The following is a 26,684-nucleotide window of genomic DNA, read 5'->3' on the forward strand; positions in this document are numbered from 1 at the left end:
GAAAATTCACTCTATTATGGCAGTGTGTGTGTGTGTGTGTGTGTTTGGGTGAAGTAGAGCTGGCACCAGAGAGGTGTGTAAGTTTAGCTGCTCGGCTGGTCAGTTGGTAGGTAGAGCTGTGTGTGTGTGTGTGTGAGTGTGTGAACATGGTGCACGTGTAATCCGAGTGTCTTTAAAACTAGGGCACGGTGCTGCCACAACACAGCTCCATTCCCAGTCTGAGCTCCATCTTTGGTTAATGTGTGCGTGATATACGAGTGTGTGACTTTACAGCACGAGCGTGTGTGTGTGTGTGTGTTTTTAAAAAAATATTTTTAAGAAGGCAGCCGAGGGAGAGTCTGTGTATAGCTGCTCATCGTACATGAGTGATATAACCGATATAAAGATGATGTCATCATATTTTGTCATTCTTTATCTTTTATTTCTTGTATTTTATTTAACATCGGTGTGGTTTGAGAGGAAAAGCGGTAATCCTTCCTCATGTTGAACCTGATCACACCACACACTGTCTGTCTGCTTTTATTCCTCACGCAACTGAAGTCTCATAACAACTAATTCCTCTCTGATGTCATTGGTCGATGGGTTTTAACCAATCCAGTTCTTCCTGCTCTGATGTAGCGTTTCACTCACCTATAGCATCCGACTCAGACAAAACAGCATCAGGCTGTCTGTGTAAACAATAAACATGTGTCTGTGTTGTGGTGTGTGTGTGTGTGTGTGGGGGAAGGCTAGATTACACCAGAATAATGTTGACAGAGCCTCACTGACCAGTGTTAAGCTTAGTTCCATTACCACTCTTCAAACACACACACTGTCTCTGTCTCTTTCTCTATCTCTCTGTTGCACTCTCTGCCTCTCTCTGTTTCTCTCTCTCTTTCTCTGCCTCTGTCTCTCTCTGTCTCTGTCTCTGCCTCTCTCTCTCTGTCTCTCTCTGTCTCTCTTTCTACCTCTCTGTCTGTCTCTGTCTCTCTTTCTACCTCTCTGTCTGTCTCTCTGGTTCTCTCTGTCTGTCTCTCTCTGTCGCTGTCTGTCACTCTCTGTCTCTCTCTGTCTCTTTCTCCCTTTCTTTCCCTCTCTCTCTCTGTCTCCCTGTCTCACTCTCCCTGTCTCTCTCTCTGTGTCTCGCTCTCTCCATCTGTCTCTCTCTGCCTCTCTCTCTCTCACTCTCTCTTTGTCTCACTCTCTCCATCTGTCTCTCTCTGCCTCTCTTTCCCTCTCTCTGTCTCTCTCTTTCTGCTTCTCTCTGTCTCACTCAGCATTGTATTGTATTGGTTGTGAGAATGGTATCCTTTATTGTGTCTTTAGTTTTCTCACATCGTGTACAATGATGTGCGTATACACACTCTTACTGAGAAATGATTCATTTCTGAGACTTCCTGTCCAGCAGTCTCTGAGCTCTCAGTTCTTCCTTTAGCAGGAAAGCCTGAATAGACCAGGTAATATGATAAAGATGACTTTATTTTAGTGGGGAAAGAAAGAATTCAAATACCAGGAACACAAATGACCTGGCCATTAAAATCACATAAGAACATGATTAGCATGCAGGAGGAATATAAAGCGATAATGAAGCCTGTTTCCCAGCATTACATGCAAATCTTGACATATACTCCAGTTGACGTAGAGAAGCGGGAGAAGACGAACCATATGGAAGCCAGTCCCTCAGTGTAATGTGTGAAGAATAGAGCTTGATTAGTGAGAAGAAGTGCATGAAATGCTAACGGGTTGAAATTGTTCTCTCATGCTGAGCTGCATCAATTTTCCAGGCAACGGTGGCTTGCTAATGTTCCTGTGAATTAAAGCCATGACAATGAGTGATCACGCTCACCGCTTCCCAGTTGTAGCTATCTTCTTTTCCATGTTATAAGAAAGTCCGAAAAAAATGTATATCTCACATCTGATCAGACACAAAGATAAATTTATTGGATCATTCACTTTATAAATGATAAAGTAATGATGCACTAAATTCATCCTGCTGGTTTGTTAGCCGTTAAGTACGATTGCATTGTTGGATTTCTTCCCAGCTATATTTAAACAATTTCCAGTAACTACAGTAAGCCCTTACTATCTGCTGACTCTTCTGAACGGCTCATTCGGGAGAGCTGGTAATCATTCACAGGAGACCAAAACAAGTCGAGGACATTTTGAGAGTTATTGCTTTACTAATTACTTCGTTTTAGTTTCTGACGTGACTCCATGCTCCAGTCTTTCCCAGACAATAGCAATTCCAGTCATTTCTCTACTGGCTCCAGGAATATGCTGCTGAGGCAGGAAGTGAGTCTCTGACTAATGCTCTTTATGCAGTCCCTGACTCGGTGGATGATGTCCTCTAGGAGTTGTAGCTGTACCGTGGCCGAGAAGTGCAAAAATAATGAAATAACAAATCAGAAAACAAAATAACAATTTAGTAAACAAAACAACCGAACCAAAAACAAAATAACAAATCAGAAAACAAAATAACAATTTAGTAAACAAAATAACAATTTAGTAAACAAAATAACAAATCTGTAAACAAAATAACAATTTAGTAAACAAAATAACAATTTAGTACTCAAAATAACAAATCAGAAAACAAAATAACAATTTAGTAAACAAAATAACAAATCTGTAAACAAAATAACAATTTAGTAAACAAAATAATAAATCAGAAAACAAAATAACAATTTAGTAAACAAAATAACAAATCTGTAAACAAAATAACAATTTAGTAAACAAAATAATAAATCAGAAAACAAAATAATAAATCAGAAAACAAAATAACATCACAAAACAAAAAAAAACAAAATAAAGTAAACAAAATAACAATTTAGTAAACAAAATAACAAATCAGAAAACACCATAAGAAATCTATAAACAAAATAACAGAACTGAAAACAAAATAATAAATCAGAAAACAAAATAACATATCACAAAACAAAAAAAACAATTTAGTAAACAAAATAACAAATCAGAAAACAAAATAACAAATCTGTAAACAAAATAATAGAACCAAAAACAAAATAACAATTTACTAAACAAAATAATAAATCAGAAAACAAAATAACAAAACACAAAACAAAAAAAATCAGTAAACAAAATAACAATTTAGTAAATAAATAACAATTTAGTAAACAAAATAACAAATCAGAAAACACCATAACAAATCTGTAAACAAAATAACAGAACCGAAAACAAAATAATAAATCAGAAAACAAAATAATAAATCAGAAAACAAAATAAACAAAACAATTTAGTAAACAAAATAACAATTTAGTAAACAAAATAATAAATCAGAAAACAATAAAAACAAAACCAAAAACATAATAACAAATCAGAAAAAAAACAATTTAGTAAACAAAATAACAATTTAGTAAACAAAATAAATCAGAAAACAAAATAACAAATCCCCCCATGCTCATGGCAACTATTGTTTATTTCTAATTATTTTTGCCAACCCTTAATGACCCAGCTGTAGTATTATGGGCTGTTTTGTATAGATTCATGACATATAATTATATAATAAATGTAGAGAAGTTCAGGAGGATGAATACTAATGCATCGGGTAAATGGTGCTTTTACTGACATTTCTATCCATTGTTAAATACTTTGTAAAGAAAAGTTACAGGGTAATATGTAATCATTGCACCTGTGTATTTATGTGTAAGCTTTTATGTTTATTTACGAGGGTCATGGTGTATTTGTAGTCTAACTGGGGTACATTTGGGCAACTGGCAACGACTGGATTGCTTACAGAGACTGAAGTAAAAGGATAAGTGTCGAGTTTTTCGATGGCCGTAGAAAGTCTTTAGAGATTTTAGCCTTTTGTGGGAATATCCGAGAGGCATCAAGTGTGGCACCAAAAAGAGCACTTCAAAAGCAATATGAATCAAATCTAACTTTCTGATATAATTAAGCTCTTTGGGGGTAATTTGATGATCAGCGGCTTTTCAGAGAGAAATGTTATCCAGTCTTTAATTGGCTGAATGATATTCTGTAGAAGTGCAGCTGTGTAGGACATAGCTTTCATTACCCATAAGAGCTGGGAGAGAGTCACTTTCAGACTGGAAGAAGGGAAGAAGATGAATGAAAGAAAGATCTTATTAGCTAGTAAGTAAATTAATAACACTCTCTCTCTCTCTCTCTCTCTCTCTATCTCTATCTCTCTCTGTACAGTGTGCAGGGGAGGAGAACTGGGTGGACAGCAGGACCGTGTATATCGGACAGAAAGTGCCACCCCCCGGCACTGAGGCCTACATCCCTCAGAGGTTCCCCGACAACAGAATAGTCTCCTCCAAGGTCTGACATTATACTGAACCTCCTTCAACATGATTGCCATGAGAAGAGTCTCATCCCTGCACAGACTACATTAAACTTTAGTCTGTTTTTTTTTTATTATTATTAAAATTATTTTTTAAATTGTTATAAAAATTATTATTGAACTTCAGTCTATTTTTTAAAATTATTTTTTAAATGATTATTTTTTCATTTTAAAATGATTATTGTACTTCAGTCAGTTTTTTTTTGTTGTTATTATATTACAATTATTTTTTAAATTATTATTAAAATTTAATTGAACTTCAGTCTTTTCTATTATTATTAAAATTATTTTTATTATTAATATTATTTCTATATTATTATTATTATTATTATTATTATTATTATTATTAACATTGTTTTTTAACTTCAGACTGTTTATTATTATTACTATTAAAAATATTTTAAAATTATTATTAAAACTATTATTGAACTTCAGTCTATTTTTAATTATTATTAAAATTATTCTTATTAACTAATTATTAAAATTATTATTGAACTTAAGTCTTTTATTATTATTATTATTATTATTATTAACATTGTTTTGGAACTTCAGACTGTTTATTTTTATTACTATTAAAAATATTTTAAAATTATTATTAAAACTATTATTGAACTTCAGTTTATTTTTTTATTATTATTAAAATTATTTTTTTTAATTATTTAAAAAATTATTATTGAACTTCAGTCTATTTTTAATTATTATTAAAATTATTCTTATTAACTAATTATTAAAATTATTATTGAACTTAAGTCTTTTATTATTATTATTATTATTATTATTATTATTATTATTATTATTATTTTAAAAATTATTATTGAACTTCAGTCTGTTTTTTTGTACAAGTAGTGTAACATTAGATGAACAGAGAGGTGTACCAAAAGAAGAGGTAGTGTAAAAGTGTTGTAGTGTAAAACCGGTGGTGTAGATGGTGGCCAAGGTGTAAAATTGGGGGCAAGGTAGTGGTGTAAAATGGGGGAAATTGTAAATTTGGTAGAAAGTGTCAAATAAAAGAAACGGTGGTGGAAATGGCTTAAAAATAAATGTGTAAAATTGGTATAATGATGAAAAATATAAAAAAAGAGGTATAAGTAATGGAAAGTGGTAAAGAGTGTATATAATGGGGTAAAATAGTGGCAGGTAGCATAAAATTGTTCAGAGGTAGTGTTTGTAATTAGGAGAGAAAAGTAGCATATTTTGAAGAAATTATTGATAATTTTCCCTGTAATCATGGTGTTTTCCATCTTCCTACAGTACACCTTTTGGAACTTCATTCCAAAGAATTTGTTTGAACAGTTTAGAAGAATCGCAAATTTCTACTTTCTCATCATCTTTCTCGTTCAGGTGAGCCTCAGTGAAACAAAGTCTGTTTAGCAGCAGTGTCCTGCTTGGGACAAGCCGGCTGATAGACTCTCATTTATCTCTGTCTCTGTCTCTCTCTCTCTCTCTCTCTCTCTCTCTCTCTCTCTCTCTCTGCAGTTAATCATCGATACTCCCACCAGTCCCATCACCAGTGGCTTACCACTTTTCTTTGTCATCACTGTAACTGCTATTAAACAGGTAAACAAATGAAATACCTTGGGTTTCTTTCTCTCTCTTTAAAAATAATAATAATTACTTATTACTTGTAATTATAATAATAATTAATATTATTGTTGTTGTTGTTATTATTGTTGTTGGTGTTGGTGGTAGTAGATTATTACTCCATCTGAGTGATTAAACATTTATAAATAATTTTAAAGAAATAAATGAATGATTTAGTTTTAAGTATTTTTTCAACTAATAGATTAGTTTTATTTTTTATTTTTTTAATAGACATTTGCAAGTTTTCTGCCTTTTTTGAAAGAATGTTGTTGTTGAAATTGTCTGCAACCATCATCAAGATATTTTATATACATGTCTTTGCACCTTGTAACTCTGGATTTTTGTTCTCTCTCGCTCTTCCTCTCTCTAACTCTGTCCATCCATCCATCCATCCATCCATCCATCCATCCATCCCTTTCTCTCCCTCTCTCTCTGTCTCTCTGTCCATCCATCTCTCTCTCCCTCTCTCTCTGTCTCTCTCTCCCCTGTACAGGGCTATGAGGACTGGCTCAGGCACAAGGCGGACAAAGCCATCAACCGATGTCCAGTCCAAGTCGTCCAAAAAGGCAAAGTGGTTCGCAAGCAGAGTCGCAATCTGCAGGTCTGAATCTTGAAGGAAAAACACGCCACATATCAACACTGCACACGGTCATATGTTGCGTCAGTCATTTCTCGCCCGCGGGGTTGCTGCTGACATAACACTACGCTGTAAAAAAAAAAAAATACGTGTCAAAGTGTCAAATGAAATGCTTTAAGAAGGACGTTGACCTTTAGCACTGACACTGGCTCTGTGTATTCCCATTTATAAGGAAGTCATTATAGTCAGGAACCGAGGCTTTGTGTGAGCTAACTGGAGAAAACTATCCACTCTTCTCGGCTGTAATGCGATTCAGCGGACAGAATCGTCTCAGTTTGTGTTGGTCAGCTGAGGTTTGGCACGATGACAGACAGACTGTGCAGCGGCGTGTACACAAGTTCACACTGAGGTTATTCTCATTGCAGATACATCAGAGTCTCTATATCAGAAAATCTAGAAAGCCTGTGCTGTGACTTAGAAATATGAAAAACGGTATTTGTGCTTTAAATAGTTCAGGATTGCCTTTTTTAACCTTTTGTCCAGTTAGAGTCATTTCTTAGAGCAATTAATGGAATTAAAAACACAGGAATACACTCCTGTGTATGTCAGCCTGGTGAAGTTAACTAGCCTTTATTTGTCACATATACATTACTACACTGTGAAATTCTTTCTTCTTATATCCTATCCTTAGAGGGTTGGGGTCAGAGTGCAGGGTCAGCCATGATGCATGATGCAGGAGTTGGGAGCCTTGCTTAAGGGCCCAACAGTGGCAGCTTGGCAGTGCTGGGGCTCGAACCCTGATCTTCCAATCAACAACTCAGAGCCTTAACCTCTTGAGCTATCTTCAGCTCATGTGAGATGTCCATAGACAAGGAGATTTTTGTGTAGGGAGGAAAAACACTTGTCATGCATAACTCATTTACACTGGAAGTCTAAGGGCAAATAAACATGAACTGTAGCTGTTATGCATTGATAACAAGGCTTTTATTCAATTTGATCCAGATTTCTAACACTAGAAAAATACATTATAGTGTAAACACCTCTCCGTCTGATGGGAGGAGCTTCATCCCACATGCCATCAGACTCCGTAACACTGAAATGTCCATCTTACAAATCTCTTAGGATTCCTTAAAGACTTACGTACTTCATTAAAACTCTACACATTGCACTTTATTGCTCCTACATGCACGTTAATACACTTACATGCAGCATAATTGCACATCATTCTACTATATGTAACATCTAAATCATATTTTATTACCTCTTTTTCATTCTTCTTATTTCTATTCTATTCTATTTTTACCCTAGATCTAACATTTTGGATTTATTTTATATGTACAGTCTAATCTTGATTTTTATTCTAAATAATTCATTCTAGCAAAATGTTGTGTGAAAACATTCATTGACGGAATTCAACAACTGCCCCAAGTCCTACGTTATAATCAAACAGCGCTTCTGTTCTTCCTCTGCACTCACATGCTTTTCTACTAAACAGTGAAGAATCCCGAACATGTGATCTCAGTAAAAGTAGAATGATCAATGAACACATATTTTAATGCACTGTTTTGCTCTTAACAACGCTAGGCAATGCTTTTATTTAGGAATTTACAAGCATAACGATCAAGCATAACATTAGGTCCAATATTGGTGTTGGTCCCCCTTTTTCTGCCCAAACAGCCCTGGCCCGTCATAAACTGTGTATTCTGACACCTTTCTATCAGAACCAGCATTAACAACTTCAGCAGTTTGAGCAACAGTAGCTCGTCTGTTGGATCGGATCACACGGGTCAGTCTTCACTCCCGTCAATGAGCCTTGGCCGTCCATGAACCTGTCACTGGTTCACCACTGTTCCTTCTTTGGACGGCTTTTGATAGATACTGACCACTGCAGACCGGGAACATCCCACAAGAGCTGCAGTTTTGGAGATGCTCTGATCCAGTGGTCTAGCCATCACAATTTGGTCCTTCGTCAAACTCGCTCAAATCCTTACACTTGTCCATTTTTCCTGCTTCTAACACATCAACTTTGAGGACAGAATGTTCACTTGCTGCCTAATATATCCCACCCACTAACAAGTGCCATGACGAGGGGATAATCAGTGGTATTCACGGCACCTGCTGGTGGTCATAATGTTATGCCTGATTGGTGTATGTATTTAGGAGACTTCCAATATGACCAGTGAAATCCTGGAGTTCTTATTAAGTAATAAAATGAAGGATCTCATATAGCTGCTGCTGTTGTTGCTATAGTTAAAATATTGTATTGTATTCTATTGTTGTAATACTATAAAAATACCTTCCTTGATCTTGCCATTAAAATAGCCAGTGATGCCGGCATGGTGTTAAAAGGACAATAAACGAACTGTTCTGCTTCAGTACAGAGAAACAAAGTTCTTGTTTTGCTGGAATATTTCATTAGCACGTGTTTGACCGTAATAGGAATTTTTAAAAATCCCACGTGAATAAATATGTTAAATATGCACACAAACACGGTCCTGATGCACACTTCTATTCTGAAATGTTATTTAAGGACATGATGGACAGAACCCGAGTATGCATTTAGATGCAGTTTATGCAATTTATTTTCCTCGTAATCCAGTCAGCATCTATAATCTGTTACGCAACACTCAATCTCCTCCGATCGCTGACGGCGCCCCAGATCCGCCCATCATCCGAATGATAGATTTATGTTGGCGTATGTATTTGTGTGTTTAACATGAGGCAGTTAGGATGTTAAATCATAGTGTTTAAACATCCATTGTTCATGTCATTTTCGCTACAGCCGGCGTTGGCTGTGGTCCAGAGTGCAGCTCAGAGTGTGAATAGGGTCTGTGTTGGGCTTGGATAAGAGCATGCTACTGACATCATAGCTCTGCAGAACAATGATTTATTTTTCCCTCAGCTTGATTTTCTTTAGTCTATACACATATGCATTAGAACCGGAATAAGGAGGACAACAATTGAATCAATATGCGATTTCATGAATGTTAATGGTGTACGTCTGTGCGTGGCAGGTGGGTGACGTGGTGCTGGTGAAGGAGGATGAGACGTTCCCTTGTGACCTGATCCTGCTTTCCACCAGCAGAGACGATGGCACGTGTTTCGTCACCACTGCCAGCTTGGACGGCGAGTCCAGTCACAAGGTGATTAAAACACAAAGCAGTGTGTGTTACAATACTCACAGTGCTCTAGGAGCTGGAGTGAGAAGTGGCTCAGCTGCTGAGTCTGCAGGAAAAATAATACTTTATGTTGATTGGTTACTTTTTTTTTCTTTCTTGTAGTTGTAGTTGAATTGAGCTGTAATTTGAGCTGATGGAACTGAAATTGAGTTTGTTAGACTCTGTGTGTGTGTGTGTTCTTGGCATGCTAACTGCTCACTGTTGTGCTCTTCTCTCCACACAAAGACCTATTATGCAGTTCAGGACACCAAGGCCTTTAATACAGAGAAGGAGGTGGACCAACTGCAGGCCACGATAGAATGTGAACAACCCCAACCAGACCTCTACAAGTGAGTACTTACCCTCGCCATATAAGCGACTCAACCTCCGCAACTCAAATGTCACCATTGTGTGTGGCTGCTAGACACACAATCTACAGTATCAAAAACTCACACTTGTGTCACACATCACATATAATTATATAGAACAGTAAAAACATTTAGCAGCTGAGCTTTAATACACAACGGTCATTACCAGTAAACAACGGGCTATTAATGAATCAGGGATATCAATTACCGAACCTTTATTTAGCTCTGTTTAGGGTTGGTTTAAATGGTGACCATGAAAAGCACACAAATGCTGTTTTTTTTTCTTTCTGATGTACCCTTAATGAAAAGCGTCAGTCTTCCTCATACATGAGCTCACAGAGCTTCCCTTAGCACTCGGGCAAGACGCGAGTGTTGTATCATCAGAACAGTTTGCGACCTCGGTGAAGGTTGCACAATTCATTCTTTATTACACTATATTCTAGCTGAGTGAAAATGAATTGCATTTGCTAGCTAGATGAATTACCTGAGATTGAAAAGGGCTACAATAAGGCAGAAGGCAGAGCAGCAGCTAATTTTACTTAAAGCTGTAAGCAAAGTACTTTTTTTTGCACCTGAAATTTTGCTGTTTATGACCTGCAGTAAAGTGTCTGAACGTCAATAATAATATACTGGATAAAAGCTGTTATCACTCAACTAGTGTCTAGTCATTTTTCTCACCTAGCCAGTGCATGATATAGGTTATACACTGACCAGGCATAATATTATGACCACCTGCTTAATATTGTGTTGGTCCCCCCTTTTGCTGCCAAAACAGCCCTGACCCGTCCTGCACTGTGTATTCTGACACCTTTCTATCAGAACCAGCATTAACTGCTTCAGCAATCTGAGCAACAGTAGCTCGTCTGTTAGATCGGATCACACGGGCCAGCCTTCACTCCCCACGTGCATCAGTGAGCCTTGGCCACCCATGACCCTGTCACCGGTTCACCACTGTTCCTTCCTTGGACCACTTTTGGACCACTTTTGATACTGACCACTGCAGACCGGGAACACCCCACAAGAACTGCAGTTTTGGAGATGCTCTGATCCAGTCGTCTAGCCATCACAATTTGGTCCCAAATCCTTCGCTTGCCAATTTTTCCTGCTTCTAACACATCAACTTTGAGGACAAAATGTTCACTTGCTGCCTAATATATCCCACCCACTAACAGGTGCCATGATGAGGAGATAATCAGTCAGAGGTAATCACGTCACCTCTCAGTGGTCATAATGTTATGCCTGATCAGAGTATCTATATAAAATACATCAGAGTGATAATCCTGACAATTGCATGGAGCAGGGGTTTTAATATACGTATAAATAAATTATATATGTAAAATACATGTCACACAGTGCTAATCCTGACAATGTACAATAACTGTACAATACATGAGCATGCTCTCAGACCCATAGCTTGATACCAGTATCGTTATCGACTTCTTATTTTATGCTTCTCTCTGTCTCTGTCTAGATTTGTGGGACGCATCAATATTTATTTGGACCGAGATGAGCCCATTGCGAGGTGAATCCATACACAGGCAGCTGACCCTAATTAAAGGAGTTTGTGTGTGTACAAGAAAGATAGAATGTGCAATATTGAATTCTGCAGGACGATTTTATAGCCTTCAAAGAGCACATCTCTATTGGAGTAAAGCCTAAAGTTAACATATCTGAGCCAGCAGTTTGCCATCTGCTTTGTGAGATGCAATCCATTTCGCTGTATTCCTCTCACCTTTTTAAAATTCCGGCAAAGTGCCCATCCGCTGGTACGTGTATACTGTACTGAATTTAATCTCTGCTTTTAGACCTCTGGGCTCAGAAAACCTGCTGCTGCGAGGGGCCACGCTGAAAAACACCGAGTTCATATACGGTAATAAAAATGCGGTTTCCTGCAATCTTAGCAATCTCTAAAGAGCAACAAGCTAATAAAGTTTACCGTGTGCTTGTCATTGGAATAGTGTTCTTCATGCTACGTATTTTTGTCGCACTTCGGAGTCGAATATTTTCCTGCAACAGAACCTCTCAAGGGTTTTATTCCTTTTATACTACAGAAGCTTGCCAAGAATAGAAGCAAGGCAAATTCCTCCAGCCTGAGGACTTTTATCTGTGGAAAACTGACAAAGCACTGACACAAGTGACTCCTTCCACGCATTTTAAATAAACATTCACTTATAGAAAACTCATCTTAGTGATTATTAAAAAAACCAGCACATTTTAGGATTATTATTATTAGCCTTAAATGATGATGATGATGTTGCTATAGAAACAGTAACGGTCAGCTGCATCCTGATTAGAATCAGATTCTACAGCCCAGCATCGTGGTTGCATAATTAATATTAATGAATTAATAAAAGGCTTTACACTAGATTTAATTACACTTTTGTGTATTATGAGAGAGAAATAGTCTAGCCACAGCTGAAATCCCGGTCAGATAAAGACGACGGCAAGCAAGGGTGAGAAACCCAGTACAAAAGGGCAAATTGTGGAAAGGAAAGAAAGAATAAGAAGCACTCAGGAGAGCAAGAACGAGAGAGATAAAGCAAGGGAGTGGGAAAGCTGTGATTTGGCTCGTTAAGCCGTTCTCTCGCTCCATTCCCACTGTAATTAAATGAGTTGTTGAAGGGACTGAAAGATCAGAATAAAGTCCTTTAATTGTACCGAGAGCAAGAAAGAGAGACCGTCGTCTACATCAAAATTCTCACTAGGCTCATATTAGAGCTGTCTGTGTGGAAGTCCTTAACTTTTTTATGAAAGAAGGGATCATTAAATGGCAATAGAAGAGTTCCCTGCAGCCAGGAGCACTACAGACTCTTAAAAACATCCCGTATATTTGATATATGTTCACACAAATCTGATGCTTTACAGTTTAGCTCGTGAAGTACGTAAAGCGTGTGAGCAATACACAACGGTTTGCTTTTTAATGTGAGCATTTGGACTAGTCTTAGTTTTTAGCTTGCTTAAAGATGCATCTCACTTTATTAGGAACAGATGCACATTCATGCCGTTATCCTAATAACCAATCACAGAGCAGAAGCAGAATGCATAAAATCCTCTTCATACAGGTACAAGATCTTCTGTAGTGGATAGAGAGATGGAAAACCTTTTAACAGGAAATGTATACAAGCAATATATTACCTAATCAATATATATATATATATATATATATATATATATATATATATATATATATATATATATATATATATATATATATATATATATATATATATATATATATATATATATATATATGCATAGCATTTGTAAGAAAAAAAACACTACCCTTTTTCTGTACTCATCATTTTATAACTGTTTTCATTCAGCTGTGGCTATCTACACCGGCATGGAGACCAAAATGGCCCTGAACTACCAGTCCAAGTCCCAGAAGCGCTCTGCTGTAGAAAAGTAAGATTTCATTATTCACTTTTCTTAATGCATTTCAATTCCTATCAGCGTTTTCGGGGTAAATGACACTAGACTGCGGTTTGTAATGCATGTCTTTACCTTGTTAGGTAAGCGCCGCAGATTGCCTACTCAATGATTTGTAATTACTTGTGCAAGATATGCAATATCCAGTTTCACTCAGAAGTTTCTAGAAGGCAGTTAAAGGTCGGTGGATGGGACATAATTCGGTGTCACTGCCATCTTTTTTTAGAACGTACTTCCTTATTTCCTTAATCGCTTTACTGATAGCTGCTGTGATCTAATAGAAGTGGTGGTTATACAGAAGGGGATCTATTGTAACTTAGTTTGCGCCAAAACAAATTCGGTGTCCCTTCTACAAATCTCTGTTCAAGCAAACTGTAATCTTTCTCTATAATTTTGTCCTTTGTTTTTTCCTCTTGTGCTCGCAGGTCTATGAATGCGTACCTGGTTGTTTATCTCTGCATCTTGATCAGTAAAGCTCTAATCAACACTGTCCTCAAGTACGTGTGGCAGGCCGACCCCAACCGAGACGAGCCCTGGTACAACCAGAAAACAGAGACCGAGCGCCAACGTCATATAGTACGTCCAGTCCACTTTCCTGAAGGTCTTTTCCTGTCCCAGGCGTTTAATTATGCCTGTTTCAGTATGGGCGACTGATAAGCTTTCCTTTTGTTTACTCAAACATAATTAAAAAAAACTCACAGAGAGTAATGCTAATTTGCTGCTTAAGTACTGTAATTATAATTAATTCGACTTACTGAACACGGCCCCATTTGAACATAGAGTTATTACTCTTTATAATTAATATAAGTCGTATATTTAGTGAGCTCACAACAACGTGTTTTGTGGTATTGAGAGTGGTGTTTCTCAGCAGGTTTGGTTAGCAGGTAATGCTAACTGAAATGCAGTTTTAGTCATCAAACTTCTTTTCTTAAGTAATTTACGAACACATCGAAGGAAAATGTTTATACTCCTAGATGTTTTTGTCTCCTTTTCACCATCGTTATGTTCCTTTGGGTAAAAGACTTAAAGAAGCAGCTAGCTAAATATGCTAGCACTGTGAGCTCTGGTTGTTAGCAGATTGTGTTTTTTCTTTCTGGATTGAAAACACATTGTTAGTACCTTGTGTGTTTGTATTTTCTCGTAACACTGCGTTCAGGGTGCTAATAAAGGAAAATATTAATATTCCTGATGACTTTGTAAAGAGATAATGATGATGGAAATCCAGCTAAATTGCTAGTTTTGTGTCTTTTCATAATAAAAATAATAAAACCAGTTATTCAATTAAACATGCTACATTATTTTTTTTCTTTTTTCTCTTTCCCCCCTCAGTTGATACGGGCCTTCACCGACTTCCTGGCTTTCATGGTCCTCTTCAACTACATCATTCCTGTATCCATGTACGTGACCGTGGAAATGCAGAAGTTCCTAGGCTCCTATTTTATTACATGGGACGACGAGATGTTCGACGAAGAGCTGGGAGAAGGAGCGCTTGTTAACACCTCGGATCTTAACGAGGAACTCGGGCAGGTGAGAGCGAACTAGACGGTACTGTTTGGATAAGTATTTTAATATTATAAAATTTTATTTATTTTCACCGAGCTGAATTAATAAACTTGAAAAAATAGAATAACATTGTTGTAATAATTTTAATATTTTATTTAATTTCAAAATAAATGCTAATTTTTATACTAATGTAATTTATTTTAAAAATTTTTTCTTTTGCAAATTTTCTGAAAATCGACTCATTTGTGTCTGTTTTTCTCAGGTGGAGTATGTCTTCACTGATAAGACGGGAACTCTGACGGAGAACAACATGGAGTTTATCGAGTGCTGTGTCGACGGTCACGTGTACGTACCGCACGTCATCTGTAATGGCCAGATCATAGCTGGAGCCAGCAGCATCGACATGATCGACTCGTCGCCTTGCAGTGAGAGGAAGGTAAGCCCAAAACCTGCTAGAAACCTGAAATATCTCATGCTGGCATGTTACACCTGCTTCATATAGACTGGAGGTGGAGGTTTTTGGGGACATGGAAGCAGAAAAGCCAAACACTATATTGATAGTACATTTTAATGTTACTGAGTATTGATGAGAGTAGTGTTGTCTATTAGGAAATGTCAGTATTCTGTCTATCCTGCTGGAAGAACAAAGATGTTAAACAGACAGCATTTATTCTAATAATAAATTGTCCGTCACGTCCTACACGGAATAAAAATCTGTCTCACAGCTGTCATTTCTACACTATACCGACTTCACATCTATTTTAGTCATGTTAAGGCATAATCTGTGAAATGTTGGATCCTCTAAGTTTCTGCAGTCTGTTAAAATGAGTGTTTTCAGTGAGTGGATGTGTGAAGATATGGTTGGATGGCCAGAATAATTTAACCTCCAGTCGTTGGCTCAGAGGAAGCGGAATGAACTCTCTCTCTCCCTCTCTCTCTCTCTCTCTCTCTCTCTCTCTCTCTCTCTCTCTCTCATTCTCACACATGATAAATGACCTCAAGTGACACATGACAAATGAATGTGTCTGATTAAGAAAATGGCTTATTGAAGAACTCATTAATTACATCTCATCTCTTTCCTATGCGATTATACTTTTAAATGTAATCTCTCGCATGATCGTCAAGGCAGACGTACATCTTTTAGCGGAAAGAATTTTAAGGCCGACGTCCTGCTCGGGTTTAAAAGCCGTTCGGCTGTGTGAGCGCCGAGTTTAATACCGCGATTAGGTACGGATTGTCGTCTTTTGTCTTCCAGGCACATCATCTTGCTTAAACACTTTAATTTATTTTGCCACTGACAGCCTCTGTCCCAGCAATCATGCATCATTAGGGAAAAGTATTGTTTACCGGAGAAGAGCCCGGGCTCAGACGAGAGGGGCGGGGCCGTGGTGTCCTACACACTCTTCGTAATTAGACCCTACGTTGAGATGTTAATCTACTTCGAATAAAAGTGTTGGCACAGAGTGCAGGTAAAGGAGGTAGAGAAACTGATAGGAAGGAACAATAGGGTGATGCTGTTTATTAGCAGTGAATAAATGCAGTAGATTTATTAGTGCTATGTTAAAACAACAAACAATTACACCTGTAGTTAGGCTGCGTAATGGACACGTACTACCCATTTTAATAGGATTAATTCCTCTACAATTAACCATCATCATTACATTACATAAAGTTAAAGAGCTTCGGTTATCCAGCATCAGAATAATGTGATCTCGGTGACATTAATAACATCTAGAGAACACGCATCCAGTGAGATGCATTTCTGCAGATGACAGGAAGGTTATACAGTCAGGTGACCACTAAATAATCACTCTTTACAACCGTGGTGAGCAATGTCTTGGTATGCTGAAGCATTAAGAGTTCCTTTCACTGGAACTAAGGGGCCGAGCCCAAGCCCTGAAAAACAACACCTGAATTCACTGATTTGGAGGGGTGTCCCAAACCTTTTGGCAATATAGAATAGCTTCACAACTTCAGGGTCTGTTGGGATCTGGTGAGGTCAGGTTACTGTCTGTGTGGAGTTTATACATCTCGGTATGTCTGAGTGGGGTTCTTTTTGCTCCTCTGGTTTTCTCCCATTTCCCAAACAATGAGATTTTCTCCAAAACATTAGCACCCTATATACATCAGCGATGTGCAAATCTATATCAGCGATGTGCAAATCTGCAGAATTACTGAATTGCTCGTGTTGCTGAAGAGGATTCTGACGAACACCAGTCTTGATAAAAATTTTTAAAAAAAATCTGTGTTGGTGTGACATCAAACTTAGTGAGAATAAAACCATTTAACATTAGCCCCGCCCACTTTCCCATCAAACTGGTACAAATTCTGGAAAAGTACGTTCATATTGTTCATGTTGTAGATGAGCAACATTTCCCTCATGTGCGTGTTTGTTCTGGTTTCAGGAGCATGAGGAGCTGTTTTTCCGGGCGTTATGCTTGTGTCACACGGTGCAGGTGAAGGAGGAGGAGACGGTGGACGGCATTAAGCGGGGAATCCACCAGGGAAAATCTTCGTCCTTCTACATATCATCATCTCCTGATGAGGTGGCGCTGGTGGAGGGCATGAAGAGGTAAGAGAGAATACACACACACACACAGTTAAGCATGCATAAATAAAGAACACACTATAATGGAAAACTGACACACACACAGGGTGTTATAATTCAGGATTTAACACTTGCCTCACTTTTATCTCCATTACGTAAGAAATTACTATGGTACAGCATTCACACTTTCAGAATACACCAATCCTCCTGAGGCCCGAAGATTAACAATCCATTCTCTTCATTTTTACCTGGTGCTCAAACAAGCAAGCAGCCACATGAGAGACAGCTGCTCACTTCCTGTACAAGTCTGTAACACAAGGCTGGGACTATAATGTCAACGAGAAGCAATGTTCAAATGGAGTTTTCTCTAGTTTATGCAAATTAGTCATGCGATAAATTGACCAGTCAATGGTCCCATGGACCAGTCATGTGACACCCAGTTCACATTAATTCAGTTTCATTCAGTTCACATAACATGAGTTTAAACTTATTGACCTGAAAACGGTACATTTATTTTGTCGTAGCTTGAAGATAATGAGCGACATGCTACTACTAATAATAATAATATTAATAATACAAATAATACTACAACTGATATCAATAATAAAAAATATTACTACTTACGATAATAGTAATGTTATAGTTACTGCCTCTGCTACTAATAAAAACAATGCTAATAATGTAATTAGTTATACTACTACTAATGCTTATAACAATGCTAATAATATAACTGTTATTGCAGGGAGTTTTTCGTACCCCCATCGTCTCTGGCTTGTACATAAGGGATAAATTTCAATTTATATCCATCCATTCATTTTCTACACCCGCTTTATTCCTAATTAGGGTCACGGGGATCTGCTGGAGCCTATCCCAGCACACATTGGGCGAAAGGCAGGGCTACACCCTGGACAGGTCGCCAGTCCATCACAGGGCCATATATATATAGACAGATAGACCAACCACACACACTCACACTCACCCCCATGGGCAATTTAGGATTACCAGTTAACCTAATGTACATGTTTTTGGACTGTGGGAGGAAACTGGAGTACCCCCACACAGGCACGCGGAGAGCATGCAAACTCCACACAAAAAGGCCTCTGCCTGTTCAAACCCGGGATTCGAACCCAGGACCGTCTTGCTGTGAGGCAACAGTGCTAACCACTAAGCCATTGAATTTATATAGCACTGCTTTTTTTATTAAGCTGCTTTGTTACGATGTGCATTGTTAAAAGCACTGTACAAATAGAACTGAATTGAATTATATTAATAATACAAGCGACACTAAGGCTAAAAATACAAATTCAAATTTATTGTCCTAACAATGGCCGTAAAACATGATGATTAAGATTCCATTACTACTACTTACTAATATAAAGAATTAGTAGTAATATAAAGAAGTAGTAGTAATTATTTTTTATTATAATACCCTACAAGTCCTTGTGCCAATAATACAAATACTATTACAAATAGTACTAATACAGCTAATACCTCTATACCTAGCAGTACCAATAATAATAGTACAGGCAATACAGGCAGAATTGTAATTATTATTATAATAATAATAATAATTATTATTATTAATTGTAGTAGTAGTAGTACAACAACTATTTCCAGTAATAATAATAATAATAATAATAATAATAATAATAATAGTAATAATAATATAAAGAAGAATGGTGCAACAATAAATTATTGTTGTTATTATTATTATTATTATTATTATTATTATTATTATTATTATTATTAATAATAATAATAATAATAATAATAATATGAATATGAATATGAATATGAATATGAATATGAATATTAATTGTAGTAGTTCTACAACAGCGACAATAATAATGATAATAATAATAATTATTATTATTATTATTATTATAAAAAGAAGTAGAATGTAGAAGTTCAACAACTATTATTATTATTATTATTATTATTATTGTTGTTGTTGTTGTTGTTGTTGTTGTTGTTTTTCATCTCATGTGTGTTGTTGATCTTTTCCTTCCCATTTTATTACAATGTTAGACTACATTTAAAGCAGTGTAACATGGTGATGAGTAGGAGTAAACTGCACACTAAAACACTGTATTAATTTCGGAGACTATGGTCATATATCTGCTATGTAATGAGACCTTAAAAGATCTGGACACTGCAGAAAAACAGATGATGACAGAAACCACTGTTTACTGTTTCACTTCACACACCTCTCAGATCAGCGGTCACTCATCAAAACCCACTCTCTGTGTCATTAGGCTGGGCTTCACCTACCTGCGACTGAAGGACAACCACATGGAGATCCTCAACAGGGAGGAGGAGATCGAGAGGCGAGTCCACAACACACTAAATATTAAATCTGTGACTAAGCAACGTACACATACACTGGCTTGAGTAACAATCACAGTAGTTTACGTAACAGCGTTATAAAAGTGTTATATGCGTCCTACGTTTGAGCCATGAAGTTGTCTAGACATCCAGCTGCACCATGAGGTTAATTGGGAGGTGTGTAGGAACAGGTGTGTGTTCATGTTGTGTGGAAGTCGTGCAGACGTAATGTGTGTGACCTTCTCTCACGCCCTGGAGGACAAAGTGCATGTCTGAAACGGCTGTAATTAGCTCAGCAACATGATGCCTTACAGAGGAGTGCACAAGGACACACACACACACACACACCAGTGTTTGTATCATAGATCATAAATATCTCTAAGGGCCAAGTGTACACCACCTATTGTTCTGTGTGTGTGTGTGTGTGTGTGTTGTGAGGCCTACTGTGTGTGAGTCACTTAGTTACTCACTTCCTTTGGCTCAGGGATGTATAATCACATTGACACTGTTCAGCTGTGGTGCCCATCTGCTCAATAGAAAGAAAACACTACTTGTGTGTGTGTGTGTGTGTCCAGGTTTGAACTGATGGAGGTGTTAAACTTCGACTCTGTGAGACGGAGGATGAGCGTTATTGTCAGATCCAGCTCAGGTACAAGCACCAAACATTAAAAACCTCTATATTGCTTTATGGCTTTGTCACACAGGATGTCACATAAAGGCGGGGGGCGAGTCGGTAAAAATATATATTGCATGATAACTACACCCTATATGCATCATGAGCTTAATTTTTAACCCAGGGCTTATAAAATAGCAGTGTCACATGCTTCGATTCAAAATTGTGGTGATAAAATCAGGGCTAGGTTTTCTTAATATTAAAATATTTTCTTTTTACAATATTATTCTCACCATATTCACTATTGCTGACTGCTAACTTGTTAAATTTGCCCCAATTTTTAGCTGAAACTGACTATAAAGTAAGCATCTTTTCACACTCAAGTCAGCGACAGTCCTTTTTGTAAGAATAGGAGGAAAATTTAAAGCAATATTCAATTAGACAATTCGGTTATTTAAATAGACTTCGACCCTGAGTGTCCTCCAAAATGTGTTTCTGCTGAGTCATGGCAGAGATTCTGCACGGCTAGTTAGCGATCTCTGAGGGTAGAGGGTGTTATTAGCATGGAAGTTGAAGCTGTGGAAGCAGATCAGGGTGTACAGATGAAGAGGTGAGGAAGAGTAAAGCACTAAAGTGCTGCTGCATCACTCGTCAGTATCCTCAGGTAGGTGTAAGGCAGCGTGGAGAATGTAGGACACCGTTAACACTGATCAACACGTAGATGTCCGTCTGCCATGATTAAGCATTCCTGCTGAGCTGTGTGTGTGTGTGTGTGCTGCCTACTCACAAACAGATTCAGCACTCAACTGGGTCAGTGTGTGATAAGCATGCTAATGTGACCCAGATACTACAGATTTTTACCGATCCTACAAGCCCATGCGAATCAATTGTAGTCACGTCAGCCCTGATTCGCTTGTTATCGTTTGTTTGTTTTTGCGAATGAATTGTTCCTCATTTGTATGTTTTTCTTCCTTTGTCTCAGGGGACTTCTACCTGTTCTGCAAAGGTGCCGACTCTTCCATTTTTCCCCGAGTCATCTCAGGGAAAGTAGACGAGGTCCGAGCCCGGGTAGAGCGTAACGCTGTGGTGAGCAAAAAAAACATGCCTCATTTATCATTTCACCTGAAGTTATTTATAGCCAGCACACGGAATAATGCCAGCACCTTCAAGACTCTTGTGTTTCTTGGATAGTTTTTGCTTGGTTAGGAGTTTTTTTTTTTTTTTTTTTTTTTTTTTACTGCACCTTGGCATCAGGAATATAGGGAAAATAAAGCCCTAGTTGCAGAACCTCTCTTTAGGTTTTCAGTTTCTGTGTCCTTAGATCTTTTTAAGAACTTAAAATAACAGAATCTCAGGGTTAAAGTGATGTCTATATTCGGATATATGCTTAATATTCCCTTTATTAAGGAACAACTGACAAAGGACAATTCACCCCTCAATTAACCCCTTCAGACATTGCGTCCATTAGAATGGACATCACATGTTTTCTTTTAAGCACACCTTTATCATTTAAATACTATTTTTTGTCCAGGGTATCTTCATCAATTTGCACTGTTTATGTTTAATGTCCATCCCAGTGGACATCAGGTCATCATAAGAAAAGAAATCTAATAAAACGTTACTGGAAATGTGCCAAAGGCTGTTTTTTATTTGTAGTCTCTGGACAGAATGTTACAGTCACCCAAATTTATAAGATTTTAAATATATAAAATTACTAAAACATGCAAATTCAAATCAATGAATGCAAGAAAGAGCCAATAGAACCTTCCTCTAGTCATCCTCCCCTTATATATATTTAAAGTCTCTAATCCCTGAAGCATCTGCGAGCATTGTCGTCGATGGCTATTTTGGGTTTGGGGTGAAATCTGATCCCAGGTCAGGTTCATTTTTGTAAAGTATTTTCAGGCTAGAACACAGAACTGCAGCGGGAATCTGACTCTCTCTAACTGAACCCCAGTGTTGACAGATTCACTGAGGCTTGTTGACTAGAGATGATGTAAATATGGATGTGGTTACTATAGTGAGGCAGATAAAACAAGAGCACTCGCTGGAGACAGTGGGGTTGAAATAAGGCCAGTATCACATGTGAGATATAAAAGAAAACTGTAGTAGTTACTCTGGAGGACTACTTGCTAGCAGATTATTTTTATTATTATTATTACTTTTATTCATGTTTGTCGGCTGTTTTTATAACACTCACAATGTCATAATACTGTATTTCCCGAATAGTATTTGTTTATTAATGCACTGTATTCCCCCTTCTCGAGCAACTTGTTCTGCACCGTCAGTTACACCGATCAGGCATAACATTATGACCAGTGAAGTGAGCAACATTTCCTCATCATGGCACCTGTTAGTGGGTGGGATATATTAGGCAGCAAGTGAACATTTTGTCCTCAAAGTTGATGTGTTAGAAGCAGAAAAAATGGACATGCGTAAGGATTTGAGCGAGTTTGACGAAGGGCCAAATTGTGATGGCTAGACGACTGGATCAGAACATCTCCAAAACTGCAGCTCGTGTGGGGTGTTCCCGGTCTGCAGTGGTCAGTATCTATTAAAAGTGGTCCAAGGAAGGAACAGTGGTGAACCGGTGACAGGGTCATGGGCGGCTAAGGCTAACGTGGGGAGAGAAGGCTGGCCCGTGTGATCCGATCCAACAGACGAGCTACTGTTGCTCAAATTCCTGAAGAAGTTAATGCTGGTTCTGATAGAAAAGTGTCAGAATACACAGTGCAGGACGGGTCAGAGCTGTTTTGGCAGCAAAAGGGGGACCGACACAATATTGTCATAATGTTCTGCCTGATCGTTGTATAAACCTCATTAAAGCAGTAGCAGGTTGAACCCCAAATGTTATTGTGTTACTACATGTTCACAATGAAGGGCATAACATAATGACATTGTAGGACCTCCATATTTCATTTCACACAAACACACTTAATTTTATCTTTTTTTTTTATCAGATCAAGTTTGCTTGATCTGTCATCTCCCTGTGCTTTGTCTCTCTTCTAAATATTTGTGGTTTTGTGTGTTTGACTTTATAGGAGGGTTTACGGACACTTTGCGTAGCGTACAAGAAGCTTTCTCAGGAGGACTACGAGGAAGTGTGTCATCTCATCAGCAGTGCTAAGCTAGCTCTGCAGGATCGGGACAGAAAACTGGCTGAGGCGTATGATCTGATCGAGAGAGATTTTATCCTGCTAGGAGCAACAGCTGTGGAGGACCGGTGAGTCATGAATCAAGGACTCATAAAGGGATCAAAAGGGATTGCGAATCATTTTTAGACTGACATCAACGTAATTGTCCCTCCTGTACATGTAGATTGTGCTTGTACTGATGCAGCAGTCATGCATGCTCAGCCAGTCAATAAACTCCATCTGTTAGGCTCCGGTGTCAGCAATTAACGTAGGGGGGTAAAGTAATTAGAGCCCCTCCTGAATCGATTTGTGGCATGTTGATGAAGTGGGGATACAGGCAATGCTCTTAGTCTTTCAGACTGGACGTCATGTATACAGTTATTAGACGAGCAAATAAGGGGGTAATGAGTGACTGATGGAGCCAGCGTATCAGTGAGTGAGCGAGTGTGGAGTGACTGAGCGAGTGAGTGAGAGACTGGCCGAGCGAGTGAGTGACCGACTGACTGACTGAATGAGTAAGTGAGTGACTGAGTGAGTGACCAACCGAATGAGTGAACGAGTGACTGACCAACCGAGTGAACGAGTGACTGACCAACCGAGTGAATGAGTGACTGACCGAACGAGTGACTGACTGAATGAGTGACTGACCGACCGAGTGAACGAGTGACTGACAGAATGAGTGACTGACCGACCGAGTGAACGAGTGACTGAGTGAATGAGTGACTGACCAACTGAGTGAACGAGTGACTGACCGACCGAGTGATCGAGTGACTGACTGAATGAGTGACTGACCGACCAAGTGAACGAGTGACTGACTGAATGAGTGACTGACCGACCGAGTGACTGAGTGAATGAGTGACTGACCGACCGAGTGAACGAGTGACTGACCGACCGAGTGATCGAGTGACTGACTGAATGAGTGACTGACCAACCGAGTGAACGAGTGACTGACTGAATGAGTGACTGACCGACCGAGTGAACGAGTGACTGTCTGCGCGAGTGACTGACTGAGTGATTGAGTGACTGACTGAACGAGTGATAGAGTGAGTGGCTGACTGACTGAAAGTGACAGAGTGAGTGACTGTAAGAGTGAGTGACTGAGTGATTGACCGGGTGACTGAGTGACTGACTGGGTGAGTGACTGACCGGGTGAGTGAGTGACTGACCGGGTGAGTGAGTGACTGACTGGGTGAGGGAGTGACTGTAAGAGTGAGTGACTGAGTGACTGACCGGGTGAGTGAGTGACTGACCGGGTGAGTGAGTGACTGACTGGGTGAGGGAGTGACTGTAAGAGTGAGTGACTGAGTGATTGACCGGGTGACTGAGTGACTGACTGGGTGAGAGAGTGACTGTAAGAGTGAGTGACTGAGTGACTGACCGGGTGAGTGAGTGACTGACCGGGTGAGTGAGTGACTGACCGGGTGAGTGAGTGACTGACCGGGTGAGTGAGTGACTGACTGGGTGAGGGAGTGACTGTAAGAGTGAGTGACTGAGTGACTGACCGGGTGAGTGAGTGACTGACCGGGTGAGTGAGTGACTGACTGGGTGAGGGAGTGACTGTAAGAGTGAGTGACTGAGTGATTGACCGGGTGACTGAGTGACTGACTGGGTGAGAGAGTGACTGTAAGAGTGAGTGACTGAGTGACTGACCGGGTGAGTGACTGAGTGACTGACCGGGTGAGTGAGTGACTGACCGGGTGAGTGAGTGACTGACCGGGTGAGTGAGTGACTGACCGGGTGAGGGAGTGACTGACTGGGTGAGTGAGTGACTGACTGGGTGAGGGAGTGACTAGCCGAGTGAGTGAGTGACTGACCGAGTGAGTGAGTGACTGACCGGGTGAGTGAGTGACTGACTGGGTGAGGGAGTGACTAGCCGAGTGAGTGAGTGACTGACCGAGTGAGTGACTGACCAAGTGAGTGAGAGATAAAATGCAGACCTTTAATTGTTTTGCATTTGTACAGCAGGGTACACTGAGTACACAAAAAAAATACACCACATGGATTCAACAAATAAAAAAACAGACAGCAGATGACTCAATTTATCTGACTGTGGAATGAATGATGGTTGTGTCTGACAGATCAACCACAAGATAATAAGACCTACAACCTAATAACAAAATATCCTGATATTATCAGTGCAGATGCATTCAAGTTCAGTCAGGTGTGTGTCTCTGTGTGTGTCTCTGTGTGTGTCTCTGTGTGTGTCTCTGTGTGTGTGTCTCTGTGTGTGTGTCTCTGTGTGTGTGTCTCTGTGTGTGTGGGGCTGTATGAAAGATGCCACTTGTCTGTCTTATTTCTTATTACAGAGCATATTTTCCTAGTATAGAGAGTTTATTGTAGTCAAATTATTGGACATTTTTATTAGGGTCCTATGGACATATCACAGAAACTGGTGTGTGTGTAAATCTCGACCCTGTAGGACTACACACTATTCCTCTTCAGCTTTTACAGCTCTGAAAACGTCTGAGAACATCAAGTGCTTGTTGAACGTCTTTCGACTTTGCAGTGAAGTCAGTCCTCAAATAAAGTGCCTTAAATTCCACAATCTCTCTTTGGAAGACAAATAAACTGAGAGTTAAAGGGTGATCTACAGTCTTAAAAAAACCACAGAGTTCAAGTTAAATAAAGGGTTAGAAATCCAAACAGTGGCAGCAGGAGTGAAGGAATGTGTAGGAGTGAGACGGTGCCAAATGAAAGCGTTGAGCCTGGAGCAGAATGAGTCCTGGCAGCTCTTGATGAGTCGCAGTGCAGCAGGCGATGCTCAGCGGGGGGTTTCGTGCAGTAATTGTCTGGCATCGGAGCAGGACTGCGACTCCTTGCTGCTGTGCGGCTTAATTATCGAGTGAAGCAGCCTGTGACAGGACGACTCGGGATCAGCTCCTCTCACCACTACCCAGAGCTGAGAAAGTGCTACTGTACTGCTAGTGATAGTGCAACCTCAGCAAAAAAAACAAAAAAATAACTCACTGGACATCATGAATATATACTCACTGTACACTGGATGACGAACACCTCAGCCAGAGCAGGTGGAATCCGATGTACTGTTCAGCTCATCTGTCTCGATCTATGACGTGTTGTGCATTCTGAGATGCTTTTCTGCTCACCACGGTTGGAAAGAGTGGCTCTTTGAGATATCATACGAGCTGCTGCATGT

The 26,684-nt window shown here is 39.0% G+C and overlaps 1 protein-coding gene across 6 annotated transcripts in view; it reads left to right on the forward strand.

Annotated features, from left to right (window-relative positions):
- The window catches only part of atp11a (ATPase phospholipid transporting 11A), a 102,193-nt gene that overhangs the window by 41,373 nt on the left and 34,136 nt on the right, over positions 1-26,684 (forward strand). For all 6 annotated transcript variants that reach the window (XM_058380099.1, XM_058380102.1, XM_058380101.1 and 3 more), the window contains exons 2-18: positions 4,150-4,272; positions 5,546-5,635; positions 5,771-5,851; positions 6,369-6,476; positions 9,467-9,595; positions 9,857-9,960; positions 11,450-11,500; positions 11,784-11,848; positions 13,302-13,383; positions 13,833-13,983; positions 14,737-14,934; positions 15,173-15,346; positions 17,316-17,482; positions 19,714-19,785; positions 20,359-20,432; positions 21,379-21,482; positions 23,438-23,619. In XM_058380099.1, the coding sequence (XP_058236082.1) occupies positions 4,150-4,272; positions 5,546-5,635; positions 5,771-5,851; positions 6,369-6,476; positions 9,467-9,595; positions 9,857-9,960; positions 11,450-11,500; positions 11,784-11,848; positions 13,302-13,383; positions 13,833-13,983; positions 14,737-14,934; positions 15,173-15,346; positions 17,316-17,482; positions 19,714-19,785; positions 20,359-20,432; positions 21,379-21,482; positions 23,438-23,619 (1,955 nt within the window). The remainder of the gene's footprint in view (positions 1-4,149; positions 4,273-5,545; positions 5,636-5,770; positions 5,852-6,368; positions 6,477-9,466; positions 9,596-9,856; positions 9,961-11,449; positions 11,501-11,783; positions 11,849-13,301; positions 13,384-13,832; positions 13,984-14,736; positions 14,935-15,172; positions 15,347-17,315; positions 17,483-19,713; positions 19,786-20,358; positions 20,433-21,378; positions 21,483-23,437; positions 23,620-26,684) is intronic.

Source organism: Hemibagrus wyckioides, linkage group LG26 (assembly GCF_019097595.1).
Source record: "Hemibagrus wyckioides isolate EC202008001 linkage group LG26, SWU_Hwy_1.0, whole genome shotgun sequence".
Lineage (NCBI taxonomy): Eukaryota > Metazoa > Chordata > Actinopteri > Siluriformes > Bagridae > Hemibagrus > Hemibagrus wyckioides.